Raw genomic sequence first — 15474 nt, 5'->3', positions numbered from 1 at the left:
CTGTGTTCAATACCCCATAATGAGAAAAAGAAAAGAGACATGTTAGAAAACTGCTAATTTATTTAAAAAGAGAAACTAAATCTTTCCATGGATATAAGTATTCAGACACTTTGCTAAGGCAATTGACATCTCTGGGGCCTTCAGTTATGCCTTCATAATCTTTAAAGGGGCTATGTATATATAGTTTCCTGACACTGAAGGGGTTTGATGTGTGTGGGACCGCTGCAGTGAGAGTGGCCCCGCACTCATCAGTGTCCCGCAGCTGCCGCTCATTAACCCCTTTAACGCTGCGGTCTATAGCGATTGCGGCGTTTAAGTTACTCAGTGACAGGACAAGCTCCTGTCAGTGAGTGATCGGGACCCCGATCGCTTGTACAGACAGGCGGGGGTAATCTACTTACCTCCGTCTTGTCGGATCGGCGATCTATGAATAGAGTCTGCTCTAAGGCAGGCTTTATGCACAGATCGCCGATGACACTGATCTATGCTATGCTATGGCATAGCATAGATCAGTACATGTTTTACAGTGAAAAAAAGTGTAAAAAAGAAAGTGTAGTAAAAAAAGAAAGGTTTAAAAAATAAAAAAAAAACCTTATAAACCTCCCTCCCAATAAAAGTTTAAATACACCCTTGCCCATTATAAAACAAAAAAATAAAATAAAAAAAATAAACATATTAAATATTGTAGCTTGCGCAATTGTCCGATCTATTCAAATATACAACTATTGTTCCCGCTCAGTAAACGGCGTAAACAAAAAAAAAACTAAGATTGCTGATTTTTAAAAAAATCAGAAAACATTTAACATAAAGCAATCAAAATTTTTCTGTTGCACCAATATGATATTAATAAAAACTAGAGATCATGGCGCAAAAAAAAATCACACCCCAACCAGCCCTATAAGTGAAAAATAAAAGCGCTATGGCTCTTAGAAGGCACAGAGGAACACTGCATTAATTTGACCAGGACATCTGTACATCAATGGGCTCAGTCTGAAGGGGTTAAGATGGTTCTGCACCTTGATTGATTTCACCTTTATGGAAAAGGCTTTATGGAAGAGAGAGAAACACTCTTAGACACTGAGAGATAAGTTTCTCTGATCTAATGAAGCCATGGTCAAAGGGAACCAATCAGCCCAATTGGGCTGCTATGGTTCCCTGGAGCACTGTATAAAGCTCCTGTGCAGCCCGCGGCATGTACCGGCTGCGGCTGCAGCAGAAGTTTTATATGGGAGAAAATTAACTTTTACTCCCCAGAGGTGAGCAGGTAGTCATTTGGGTGGCCAGTAATGGGCTTCCCTGCCTATCAATCTTCCCCTCCACCAATGGTCCCCACCCAATCTGACAGAGCAGGAGAAGATTACAAAGGAGTAAACCTTGCTGTATCACAGCCAATAAGACTTATGCCAGAATTACTGCTGGAATGAGGGGCTTCATTCAAGTGCTGAGTATCCGCTCTTAAAGGAAGCCTGTCACCCCGGCTGCCGGGGTGAAACCTGCCCAACCCCTCAGTGGAGCCCCTTATACTTACCCCTTCCTCAAAGTCCCGGTCCCAGACCCCGCCCCGCCGCCGAGAAACACCCCCTCGGATCCCCGATGAAGGGGTAAGTATAAGGGGCTCCACCGGGGGGTTGGGCGGGCTTCACCTCGACAGCCGAGGTGACAGGTTACCTTTAAGGCAATGGAAGATTTTTTGTTTTTCCTTTTTAGTAAATTAACAGATTTCTAACATTGTGTTGTCGCTTTGTCATTATGGAGTTTTGAGGGCAGAATTGCAGAAGGAAACTACATAAAATGTGAAGAAAGTGGAATGGTTTTAGGACTTTGAGAATGCATGGTTTTATACTGTACGTGAAGTAGAGATGAACCAACTGGTTTACAGCAAATCAAATTTGCTCTGAATCTTCAAAAAATTGGTGAATCAGTGAATAAAAAACCTTTAAAAATCATAATTCATAAATCATAACCATAATTCTCTCAAAATGGTGGCTGTTTTTACTACTAGCCCTACACAGCCATACATCTCCTGCCATCATGTTGGACAATAAGCTGCCCATGGATCTTCAGCAATTAGGTGTATTCTGTGTGGGGATAGGGTAAAAGTGTTCAGTTTCCTTGTAGTGCCCCTGCAGGAAAAATGAAGTATTGCAAAGACCATATTGAAATTCATATTCTATTTTTATACTGGTGCTTGTTTACCATAATATATATATATATATTTTTTAATCATGTGTTGCTTTTCTTTAGGTTTCTTTTTCAATTTTTAGTAAAGAAATTACCTTAAGTGATGTAAGTTTCCCACTGAGCTTAATCTTCTTCCCTGACCACTGCATACAACAAGCAAGTCCTCCAGATCCTTCAGTCATTACATTAATTATTGTCATCTACTGCATCCTGTTTGTTGTGGTCTTTTTGGAAATGTACGCTCAACGCCTGTGCCGCAAGATCGCTGCAATGTTCTACCAGGCAAGAGAAGAAGAAAGAATTCTATATTTATGTAACCAGATACTAAGAAACTCCTAATCTCATCGATTTTTTTTTGTCCGTATTATAGTTATGTATTATAAATTCCAGCCTGACCACTGGAGGCGGCGTTCGGATCTTGATTGTTTCAATTCAGAGAGAACTTGTGAATGCGGATATGGATGAAAAATGTGACACTTAACTGAAAACGTTTGAAAATGTCCCAAGGCCAGAGCTCGAGTAATAAAAAGTCTTGTCTACAAACCAGGCTTTTCTTATCTGTTTTCCCCCCAGCTGTTTACAGCTCAAAATAAGGCTCAGAAAGCAATGTGAAAACATAGGGGAAGATTTACCAAACTGGTGTAAAGTAGAATTGTAGCCACCAATCAGATTCCACTTTTTATTCCTCACAGATTCTTTGAAAAATGAAAGGTGGAATCTGATTGGTTGCTAGGGGCAACTAAGACAATTCTACTTTACACCAGTTTGATAACATTTATATATTTAATAAAACTGCTGAATAAAAAGTAGGTAAAAAAAAGCATATAAAATTAATACAACTATATATCTTAGGCTGCCTGTAGATTTTAATGAAGTTCAGAGACAATGTTTGATTGTTGAACATGTACATGTACACATATACACCTGGTAACTGTGTTACATCTCAGCAGTAAATCCTGAGAGTATCTCCTTGTGGAATCACATAAATCTTGATTAAAATGCATATTTATATTAACGGAAACGTCTGTTGTCACCGTTCTCGTCTCCAGAAAGGCATTAGCGTCTAAGCATCCTCCTCTATTTGTGCTTGTTGCCCATAAATATAAAATGAAGTATTTGTATATAGCTTAAGGCCATGTGCACACTATGTAAAACACCGGCCGTTCTGTTACCCGGCCGGATCACAGAACGGCCAGTGTTACTGAAGATCATCCCAGGTGATACTGCAGTACAGGCCGGATGATCTTTATTTCTGCTGAATTCAGATGTGGGCGCCCGCATCCGAATTCACCGCTGCACACAATAGAGCGTGCGGCCGGAGCCGCACGCTCCATTTTGTGAACTGACAGCCTCTCTGTGGCTGCTATTCAATGAATAGCGGCTGCAGAAAACTGACATGTCAGTTTTTGCATGGCCGCTATAGATCCCGGCCGAAGTGTATACTATGTGTATACACTCCGGCCGTGATTCCATAGATGGCAGCACAATGTATTAATCACAGCCGTTGAAGCAAATTGGCAATGCAGATACTTAAAGTGTCACTGTTGGTATAACTTTCAAAAGCTAAATCAGTAGATGTAATATAAAGCAAGTTTGTAATTTACATTCATTATTTATTTTTTAGTTATCATGGAAAACACAGCACTTCCTGTTTTCTGACTCTCAAGAAACAAGAAACAGCAAGAAAACAGTCCTGTGTATCCCAGGCCCTCTGAGCGCTCACAGAGAGAAGGCAGTCATGTGATTGACTGACACATTGAGCCGTGACTCTCTGTACTGGCCGCAATTCCTGCGATTAGTCTCTTTTTTTCAACTAGCACAAGTCAGAAAATCTGCCTTCAGATCCCGACTCAGTAATCTACTGCTCTTGGCTGCAGCAGCCGAAAGCAATAGAACACCGATTTTATTGATCTATGCAGTATATCTATATCTCAATGAGATATCCCCTCCCCTAATAAAAGTCTGAATACCACCCCCTTCCCATTTTATAAATAAATAAATAAACAAACATGTTTGGTATCTTCGCTCGCGTATTCACCTGAACTATTAAATTATCATACTCCTGATCGCGCAAAAACATTCCAAAGTGCAAAATTGTGCATTTTTTGGTAGCATCAAATCCAGAAAAATTGTGATAAAAAGCGATCAAAAAGTTGCATATACACAAAAAAGGTACCAATAGAAAGCAGAGACCATGGCGCAAAAAAAATTACATCCCACACAGCCCCATAGACCAAAGGATAAAATCGCTATAAGCATGGTAATAGAGCAATTTTAAGGAACATATATATATTTTTAAAAGGTTTTAATTTTTTAAAAGCCATCAAATAAAATAAAAGTTATGCAAGTTACATATCTTCATAATTGTAATGACCTGAGGAACATGTATAACATGTCAGTTTTACCCTAGGGCAAACGACATAAAAACAAAAAACCCCAAACAAAAAAGAATGTGTTTTTTTTTAAAAATTTCACCACACATATAATTTTTTTCTGGTTTCACGGCATATTTTTGGCAAAATTACATCTGCCATTGCAAAGTAGAATTAGTGGCACAAAAAAAAGGGCTTATCTGGATCACTAAGTGGAAAAATGCAAGCGCTATGGCCTTATGTACACAAGGAGGAAAGAACAAAAGCGTAAAAATGAAAATTGGCCGGGTCTTCTAATGGTTAATTTACGTTTTGTGAACATGGCCTAAAAGTGAAAGATTGAGGCAAATAACAGAGTCACAGCTTAAGAGGGTTTTTACTCAAGACATGACTTTTACATGTTAAAGCGTAACTATAATTTAAGTGCGCTTGCTGAGATATCCCCATATGTTTGGCTCAGAAGAATAAATGAATTTTTCTTCTGGCTAACTGAAAGTGGGCGTGGCCTATTCCTCATCTCCCTGGCTGGGTCACTCCATTCACTGACCAGCACCTTAGCAGATGGTATCACACACAGTGGGATAAGATACAGAGCCTCAGCATACAGTATCACACAGTAAGATTAGATACAGAACCCCAGCATCTGGTGAAATGCGCTGACCTTATATTTATTACAGCTTGTATACGGTTGATAACTTTGCAGATAACTGCTCCAAAATTGCACTTATTGTAGTTTTTCTACATACTGTAATAAATGGAAAAGCTATACATGAGAGAAGAGAATTGCTCCCAGAACATACATATTGTTGCAAGTTTATAGATACGCATTAGACACATGTCAACTAAACCCATCAGTTTCAGCAAAGGCAGCTAACCAGCGATTGTGGATAGTAGTATGGATAAAGGCAGATGTCAGGAGAGAGAAGGATCAGGCATGTTGGATCTTAAAAGGGTTATCGAGTGCTACAAAAACATGGCCCCTTTCCCCCCTATCTTGTCTCCAGATTGGGTGGGGTTTGAAACTCAGTTCCATTGAAGTAAATGGAGCTTAATTGCGAACTACACCTGAGCTGGAGACAAGATAGGGGGAAAAGTGGCCATGTTTTCGTAGCACTGGATAACCCATTTAACTGCCTGATCTTTCCCATTTAGAACCAGGGCTGTTTCTAGCGGCGGGCGGGTCGGGCGATCGCACGGGGTGCTGACAGATAGGGGGCGCTGGTGCACCCTCCAGACCTCACTCAGCCCCGTGCGTGCCTTCCGCCTGCACGCCCGCCCCATCATCTGCCCCTGCGCTCGACCCATCACCTGCCACAATAACGCCCGCAGCTCTCTGGAAGATCCCCCACAGCTCCCCCCCCCTTCCTCGGACCGCACCTCACCTCAGTGGCGTGCGCGCCAACCCCCCCCCCCGCGCGCCCCATCACCTGCTCAGATGACCCCTGCCTGCAGCTCTCCCCGGACCGCGCTCAGCCGCCACCGCCAGGCCGCAGCCCCCGCACGCATCTTCTCTGCTGGGGGATCCTGTTCCGCGCAGGATTAGGGAGAAGAGGAGAAGAGAGAAGGACCCCGCCGTATGCTAGGATGAGGTGAGTATAATGTGTTTTTATTTTCTTTTGTGTGTGTGTGTATTTAGCGGGGGCGGGGTGGGGGGGCAGTGTTGCTATAGGGGAAAACCACAAGGGGGTTTATTACTATTACTGTGGGGGGAGCCCTGGGGGGATTATTACTATTAGGGGGGGCAGTGGGGGGATTATTACTGTAAGGGGGAGCACTGGGGGGATTATTTATTACTGTAAGGGGGAGCACTGGGGGATTATTACTATTAGGGGGAGCCCTGGGGGATTATTTATTACTGTAAGGGGGAGCACTGGGGGGATTATTACTATTAGGGGGGAGCACTGGGGGGATTATTAGTATAAGGGGGGGAGCACTGGGGGGATTATTACTATTAGGGGGAGCACTGGGGAGATTATTACTATTAGGGGGGAGCACTGGGGGGATTATTACTATTAGGGGGGAGCACTGGGGGGATTATTACTATTAGGGGGAGCACTGGGGGGATTATTACTATTAGAGGGGAGCTCTGGGGGGGAATTATTACTATTAAGGGGAGCACTGGGGGGGATTATTACTATAGGGACAGCATGGGGGGGATAACTATTTGGGTACTGCACAGTGGGCATTATTATTATATAGAGGCAAAGCAGGGGGCATTATTACTATATGGAGGACACAGCAGGGGATCCTACCTACAGGGGGCAACCTACATACCTACTGACTTTACTGCATATGACACAAAGAAGTGGAAGTTGTAAAAGTGCGGAGCCTAAGATGTTTGTCTGGCAGGTTCAGAAGAGATGAATTGTGGCTGCAAGAAATCATCATGGGGGTCCGGGCCAGATGGAGGGGAAAAGTGACGCCCCAGATCAAAGAAGACGTCACCTGTGAGTCACTGAATTACTTTTTTTTGCCTCAAGTTAAAAAAAAGGTTGAATAACACGGCTCTATGCCATAATACACACACTGCTTCTCTATAGCAACAATCGCCCCCCCCCCTTGACATTACTTAAAGGGGGGGGGGCGATTTTCGCAAGATTCGCCCTGTAGTCAAGATTACCTAGAAACGGCCCTGTTTAGAACCTTTATAGTTTCAATCTCTATGTTACCTTTATATAACCGTTGTATCTTAAAAAATAAGGAACAGTACTAGACACAATATGTAACTTCTGTATTTTAAGTAATTTCACAGTTTCTCTAGTATCTGTGACCATGCAAGTTGTCAGCAGTTAGCACTATGTTTTGCGCCTTCTCTCTCTAGCTGCGCCCAGTACTTGACAATGTAGCCATAGCTTCCCTTACGTCCCATTGGCATCACAACATATGGGGTAAATTCGCCCCTGCGAGCCCCTGGGACGAAGGAATATTTAATGAAAAAATAACAATTAAATTTTAATCCCCTCCTCCATGAGGTATAAATAGGCTCCACCTCCCCCTAGACCTCAGTCTTTTTTTACTTTGTTGCTGTTAGCCCTAGGGGACTTTGTCCCTCCTCCGTTTTTATGCTTTGTTAACCTGTTGCATTCAGGTTTTCTCTCCAGGTAATGATTGCTGGGATGCCGCTGGAGCCGGTGTCCAGGTAGTATCCTTATATTTGCTTCTGCAGGTCTTAGCTTTTAAGTTTTTCTTACCTAGTGCGTCTTGGAACGCACTCTGCGTGTCACCCGAGCTGCTGGCTTTTCTTCCAGTCACGTTCGACTGTGGAACGCATCGGCGCTGCGTGCGTCTCAGCACTGCGGCGGCAGCGTGATGTCACTTCCGGGGGCCAGCAGCGGCGCGCGCTCTCTGCACGCCGGATTAGCTGTGTGTTCAAGGCAGAAGGTAAGCTGTTGCTACCTCTAGGTCTGGCTGTCTTCCTCTGGAAGGATTTTCTGTGGCTCATTTGGATCTAATAGAAAACATCTGAGTGCAAAGTGCTGTGATCTCTCCTCTATATGCTTAAAAGTAAGTGTTGCTGCCACCTAGTGTCTCTTTCCGGTATCACTCTAGCCAGGCTAGTGGTTTATATGTATTGTAATACATAGATTATTTGCAGATTTCTGAAATGGAGACCAGTCCTGCTGCTGGCAAAAGACCTTCTAAGGAAGCACTTCATGTGCCGAGTGTGAGACTCCTCTACCTGACGGCTATGGATACCGTAGGAGGATCATTTTTTCCAGATAAGATTCATCCTTTCTTTCATAAAAATATTTATGAATGCCTATGTATTTCAGTACGCTGTCCTTCATGCACACCTAAACCTATGAGGAGCCTGATGTTCAGGATGTAGTTGTATGCGTCAAGGACTATGTGCAAAAGACTTTAGCGGCTAATGAGAATCGCCGCCCGTGTCCTAAGATAAAGACCAAACGGAGTATTTCCCTCTCTACTCCCAGCCTTTACTTTTTGGCTGTAGGATTATGGTCATTTTCAGTTTTACTGTGATTGATGAAGTTAAGTTATCATCTTCTTCTGAAACCTCTTCTACTTCTGAAGATGAGAAAGAATTATTCAGGGGGTATTTCACAGCTGATAGATTTCACAAGCTCTGCTAAGCTGTGCAAGCTGAAATACACCCTGAGGAAATAGAAGAGGATAAGGACTCGTCCTCCTCAAAAAAGCCTAGGGCTTTTTCTGTGGGTAAGACTTCATTGTCTATGTTACAGGCGCAATGGAAAGAACCGGAAAAGGCTCCGGGTTTGAGCAAGAGGTTTAAGACCTTATATGTTCTCAAGGAAGAACAATGTAAGGACTGGATTGAGCCTCCAAAGGTGGACCCGGCCATAGCCAAACTGTCGAAACGTACTGTGCTGCCTGCGGAGGACGGATCCAATCTTAAGGATCTGATGGATAGAAGGGTGGAGGTAGCCCTCAAGAGATCATATACGGCAGCGGCAGCTCAAGGGGCAGTCTCCATTTCTTCTTTTGAGGTTTCTAGAAGCCTAAGAAGATGGCTGGCCAAGGTCCAGGAAAATTTGGAAGGTAGAGCTAGCAGGGACAAGGTCCTTCGCTCCTTAAAAAAGGTCATTATGGCCATTGACTTCCTCTGCGATGCTGCATCTCAGGGAACCAGGTTAGCATAAAAAAACTAGTACGCTCTCGACCGCTGCCAAAGGGCGCTATGGTTAAAACCCTGGGTTGGAGATGCTAACTCCAAAATTCAGCTCTGTAATATTGAGTTCCAGCCAGGTAGGCTGTTTGGCTCTGAGCTAGATAAATTAATGGAGGAATTGTCTGACAAGGAGGGGAAGTCCCTACCATTGTCCTATAAAAGCCGTGATTCCTTTCGCAGAGCAAAATCTCCTCAGCGAGGCAAAGGGAGATACCAGTACAGAGGTCAAGGAAGAAACTATTCCAGAAGAGGTTCCGGGAAGCAGCAGAATAAGGACACCAACAAGAAACCAGACTTCTAATGCCAGAAGCAGTCCAGTGGGGGGACGTCTGAGTTTGTTTCTCCCTGCCTGGGAAGAATTAAGGAAAGATCACTGGGTGTTAAATATTATTCAAAATGGTTATGTCTTCATTTATCATCTCTTCCTCCTCCAAGATTTCTTCTGTCAAGAAATCTTAAGCCAGAAAGACACTTAGTCCTAGAGACAGAAATTCTTCACCTCCTTTCCATTGAGGCTCTAGAGGATGTTCCTCTATCCGAGATCGGTCAGGGAGTTTACTCCCCAGTGTTTCTAGTGCTGAAGCCATCCGGAAAGTGAAGGCTTATTATAGATTTGCGATATCTCAACAGGTGCATCATAAAGAAGACGTTCCACATGGAGAACATAAGATCGGTAAAATCTATCCTCCAGGAGGGAGATTTTATGGTCACCATAGATCTACAGGATGCATATCTTCATGTACCGATTCTGAAGGCTCACAGAAGATTTTTAAGAATCGCCATCCAAATCCAGGGGAAGGTAAAACAAGTAAAACAAAACTGGACGATTGGTTGATTATGACTCAGACTCAGGATCTTCTGAGAGTTCAGTTGAACTATGTCCAGGACATACTTCAACAATTAAGTTGGCTCATCAACATAGAGAAATCAGACTTAATTCCTAATTCCTCCTCGTCAGGTATCCATAAGAACATTAATGCGCTTTCTAGGGCTCCTTGCCTCAGCTGCGGACGCGGTGCCATGGGCGTTATGGCACATGAGATTTCTTCAGAGAGAAGCACTAACAGTATGGAACCGAGGCCTGAAGGACTTGGATGCGATGCATGTTCTATCGACTCAAACAAGACATTCTCTAATGTGGTGGAGACAAGTCAAACATGGAGTTTTAATTTCAGAACCACACTGGATAACCATCACGACAGATGCTTCAGGAACAGGTTGGGGAGCTCATCTGACAGTCATCACAACTGCAGGATCTTGGAGTCAATAGGAATCCGCTCTGCCCTCCAACGTGAGGGAGCTCAGAGCGATTTACCTAGCTCTTCTTCATTTTTCTCCTCTTATTTTACAGAGAGCAGTCAGAATCCGGATGAACGACATGGCCTGCGTGGCGTACCTAAACAGGGAGGTACCAGATCCCCTTCTCTCCTCAGGGAAGTAGAAAAGATATTCTGTTGGGCAGAAACCAGAATAACCAGAGTCGAGGCCTGACATTACCGGGGGAATGGTCTCTCTCAAGGAGAGTGTTCATTCAGTTAACCCAGAGGTGGGCGCTTCCTCAGAGAGACCTCATGGCATCAGCAAGCAATGCTAAACTGAGGAATTTCTGCTCCCTTTACAGGGCAGACAATCCCATTGAGTAGTGGACTCAATGACAATACCATGGAAATACCAGCTGGCGTATATCTTTCCTCCCATAGCCATGATTCCCAGAGTTTGATGAAGATCAGTCGTCAGTGATAATAATAACTTCCTTCTGGCCGAAGAGGGCATGGTTCACTCTGCCCATGAATATGAGCAGAGGGGAATTTTGGAGGTTACCTCTGCATCCGGATCTAATATTTCAGGGTAAACATCTGTGCAGGAATCTTTCCAGCCTCAGCTTGACAGCTTGGAGACTGAGAGGACCGTATTAGACTCTAGTTTTTCTGAGAAGGTATAGTATACCCTTTCTCACGCTCGTAGTAGCACTACAAATAAATCTTATGCACGTATTTTGAAGATTTTTCAAGATTGGTGTGCAAGCAAGAGTATTGATGGACTTAAACCTTCTACTCCACAGTCATTGGAGTTTTTACAGGAAGGCTTCTATAAAGGATTAAAACCTAGTTCCATCAAGGTGCAGAGAGCAGCCCTCTCTGCACACGTAAACGCACGTTTTTTTCAGATCTTGGAGGTAAAGAATTTTGTTAAGGCTAGACTAGGCCTAACCTGGTAAAGCAGGTAGACCCATGGGACTTATCCTTTGTGTTGAGACGCCTGTGTCTTCCTCCCTTTAAGCCTTGGGAGGAAGTAGACTTCAAGTTAACATTGAAAGTTTCTCTTTTACTAGCCATTACCTCTGCTAAAAGAGTTGGAGAACTTTAAGCCCTTGGCTCTGCATCTCCATACGTGATTTTTTCCCAAGACAAGGTTATCCTTAGGTTCCTTCCAGGATTCCTGTCTATGGTGGCTTTATTTGCCAACATCAACCAGCCTATAGTATTGCCTGTATTTTCTCCTACTGGATCATCTGAAGTAGACTTGGATCTTTCTTTATTGGATGTATCCAGAGCTATCAAGATCTATCTACATAGAGTAGGTGATTTTCGTAAAGGCGAGAATTGTTTTATCCCTTTCGCAGGAAAGAACAAGGGGAGAAAGGCTTCAAAACCTTCAATATCCAGATGGATCTGTGACTCCATTGCCTTATGTTACTCCTCTGCAGATCTGGATCCACCAGAATTTACCAGGGCTCACTCTACTAGAGCTGTGGCCTCCACTTGGGCAGAGCGTGTCGCTGTGCCACTTGAGGACATATGCCAGGCAGCTACCTGGTCGTCTTTGACTACCTTTGTGAGATATTTCAGGCTGGATACTTCTTTCTTGTCAAGAACAACCTTTGCAAGATCTGTTCTTAATGCGGACGTAATAAATAACCCGCCCATTGGGGATAATGCTTGCTAATTCCCCATATGTTGTGATGCCAATGGGATGTAAGGGAAGCTAAAATTATTATGTTAATTTGTTTTCCCTGAGACCCATTGGCATCACAAGACTCCCTCCCTGTGTTTTATGTTTCTTTATAATTAGACTGAGGTCTAGGGGGAGGTGGAGCCTATTTATACCTCATGGAGGAGGGGATTAAAATGTTATTGTTATTTTTTCATTAAATATTCCTTTGTCCCAGGGGCTTGCAGGGGCGAATTTACCCCATATGTTGTGATGCCAATGATTCTCAGGGAAAACAAATTAACATAATAATTTTAGCTTGTACTGTTACCTTCACTTACGTTGACAGAACTATAAGGCATTTGTAAGGAGTCTTATTTGGTCTGTAGTTTGGCAATTCACAACTTCCTTTTTTCTTCTTCTAAAACTTCCTGTTTTTGTATTCACAATATTGGGATCTAGTCAATATTTGGTGAAGAACAACCATCTGCAACAATAACAACGATACTGCTAGGAGATTATGACTTTGCATTTATCTGCTTTATGAACCAGGGGCATTGACTTTGCAGTAAAACAAGTGACTCGTTAACTAATGGTGGCTCTCCATAGCCTGATCATCAACAATGGCTTAAGCTGGCTCTTAAGCTCCTCTAATAATAGCTTTGGGAACCTGATTTAAAAATAGTAATGGATGTTTTTACTAAAAATAGTAATGATCAGAAGTCCAGCGACATGGTCTGGCTTCTGATCGGTCATGCCTGAGGCATGGCCTTAGCAAAAACATCATAAAAGAGATGAAAAAGTCATATACATCAAAAAGTTATAACATTTTCCATAATCAGAACCTCACACTACCGCCTCCAAGATTTCTCTCACGCTGCACCAGTGTTTTGGAATGCCCTACTAAAAGACCTCAGATTTATTTCCAACACCTTCTTCAGGCTTGCTTATAACATTCCCTAATCTTGTTTCCCCTTCTGTTGTCTCCTCACTTTATATCTTCGACGGTCCATGCACTTTATACGTTTTACCTGTAACTAATCATTGGCGGGAAACTGGCCTATCCAGCTCCTTCTATTTACAATGGCTGGACCAGGGGCAAATAAAGCACTTGTGCCTCGTGTCACCCCCAGTTCGTAGTCTATACGCTCTTGTGAGCAGGTCTCGTATTTATGATGTATTTTTATTTATTCTAATTTAAATTTTTTATATGTAATTGTAACCTTTTTACTGTGAGTTAAAAAAGCGCTGCAGAATCTGTTGGCGCTATACAAATAAATATTATTATGTATATATGTAAAACTTGGTATCAATAAAAACTATACATGTGTCGGGAATCTGCAGTAGCCTGTGTGAACTGGACCTGGTGTTTTGCTTTTGTGTGCCACAACCGATTGCTTCTCAGCTTCTGGCTATGCAGGAGTTAAGCTGAGAAGCTCCTGGACTTGATTTTACACCTGTGTTGTTGCTGTGATTGACAGGTTTCTCTGCCTGTCTGTACCTGGAAGATCAGAGCGCCGGTCCAATGAGGATCCAGACCGGGCTCTTGGTCAGCATAAAGCAAAGCAGAGAGTCCCAGCGCTGGCTAATTAGGTTAACCCCTGGTCCCAGCTCCCCCGTCTATTCCTGCGAACCCCTTGTAACGCCCGGAGTAGTGGATCCACTGGACCGGCACCAGCGATGGCACAAACCTCACCAGGGAGCGGAGTCTAAGGGGCCGCTGGTTTTCACCAGAGCCCGCCGCAAGGCGGGATGGACTTGCTGCGGCAGGCGACCCCCAGGTCGCTACCCCTGGCTTGGTTGCTGGTGTCGGCAGGCGAGGCGTGGCAGGAGATGGCACAGGCAATAGTCTGCAGATGAGAGAGCACGTGACAGGCTGGACACGGGAACAGGTGGAGTGACAGGGGAACAGGAACCAGGAACAGGGACTTGGGACCAGGTAACGGACAGGACTCAGGAACAGGGACTTGGGACCAGGTAACGGACAGGACACAGGAACAACAGGGAGCTGGGCCAAACGCTATGGGAAGCATGTAGAGGCTCCAACCCAGGGGACAGGGCATGCTGGGATTTATAGGGGAGTGATTAGGTGCAACTACCAATTAGGAGCGCACTGCCCCTTTAAATCTGAGACAGCCGGCGCGCGCGCGCCCTAGGAGGCGGGGACGCGCGCGCTGGCCGGCACAGCGGGAGACAGGAGCGTGGAGAGGTGAGGCGCCCCCCGGGGCCGAGGTGATAGCAGCGCCGGGTCCCCGACTATGGACACCGGCTGCTGCATGGGGCAGGAAGCGGTCGCGGCGGCGGCCCGGAACGCGGGACGCCGCCGCGGCTGTGACAGTACCCCCCCCTTTGGCCTCCCCCTCTTTCTTGCCTGCAGATGGCACAGGAAGCCACAAAGTCTTTGACATCTTGAAACAGACTGGGCCACCAGTAGTGGCGAGAGATCCGTTGGCCGGTCTTACGGACTCCAGGGTGCCCGGCCTCCAACGAGGAATGACCCCACTTCAAAATACCTCTTCGAAGCGCAGGGTGAACATGAGTCTTTCCGGGGGGTACTCTCCGAAGCGAGGAGGTGACGACTGGTGCTAGGCGATCAGGCGGTAAAACATGGCAGGGGACTGTGGGTCTGTGGACGAGGACCTTCTGTAAGTTCTCCCGGTGGTGAGAGGACACGACCTTAGTCTTGGGTACGGAGAGAGGGTACACCTCGGCAGAGAAGGCATCCGCCGAGTCTTGGTCTTCTGCCGGTAGGTCGGGTAGAGGCTTGGCTGGGACAGGAAACGACATAGTACACTTGGTCTGAGGTGACCTGAGACACTGGTTGGAACAGTCCTGACCCCAACTGAGAATCTCCCCGGTTCTCCAGTCCAGTTGAGGGGCATGTTCTTGCAGCCACGGGAGTCCCAGGAGGACCGCGGGGGAAGAATGGGGCAGGACATAGAAGGATATCTCTTCTTGATGTAAAGGACCCACCTGGAGGACTAAAGGTGCGGTCTGGTAGTACACACGGTCGGTAAGAATTTCGCCTGTGACCGAGGAGATAGTCAGGGGCCTGGCTAGTCGGGCCACGGGTAGCCGCCATCTTTGGACCAATGTTGCCGCAATAAAACTGCCTGCTGACCCAGAATCGAGGAAGGCAGTAGTCTGATGATTTTGTCCTGAGGGAGTCCGGATGGAAACTGGCATAGACAGACTTGGAATGGTGGCATTCACACCTAGGGACACCTGTCCCACCGGACCTAGGTGCGAGCATTTTCCGGATGTTTGGGGACGTAGGGGACATCCCAGCCGGAAGTGATCGGAACCACCGCAATAGAGACAGAGATTCTGCTCCAGGCG

General features: G+C 45.0%; 1 protein-coding gene across 1 annotated transcript in view; it reads left to right on the top strand.

The window, feature by feature from the left end:
• LOC138771872 (osteoclast stimulatory transmembrane protein-like) overlaps positions 1-3862 on the top strand; it is a 29716-nt gene extending 25854 nt beyond the window's left edge. Inside the window, exons 7-8 of the mRNA XM_069951876.1 lie at positions 2245-2700; positions 3806-3862. Of these exons, the coding sequence (XP_069807977.1) occupies positions 2245-2520 (276 nt within the window). The 3' untranslated portion in view covers positions 2521-2700; positions 3806-3862. The remainder of the gene's footprint in view (positions 1-2244; positions 2701-3805) is intronic.
• The last annotated feature ends 11612 nt before the right edge of the window (positions 3863-15474 follow it).

The sequence above is a fragment of the Dendropsophus ebraccatus genome, chromosome 14 (genome assembly GCF_027789765.1).
Source record: "Dendropsophus ebraccatus isolate aDenEbr1 chromosome 14, aDenEbr1.pat, whole genome shotgun sequence".
Classification (NCBI taxonomy): Eukaryota; Metazoa; Chordata; class Amphibia; order Anura; family Hylidae; genus Dendropsophus; species Dendropsophus ebraccatus.
This window is presented reverse-complemented; position numbering and strand designations above follow the sequence as displayed.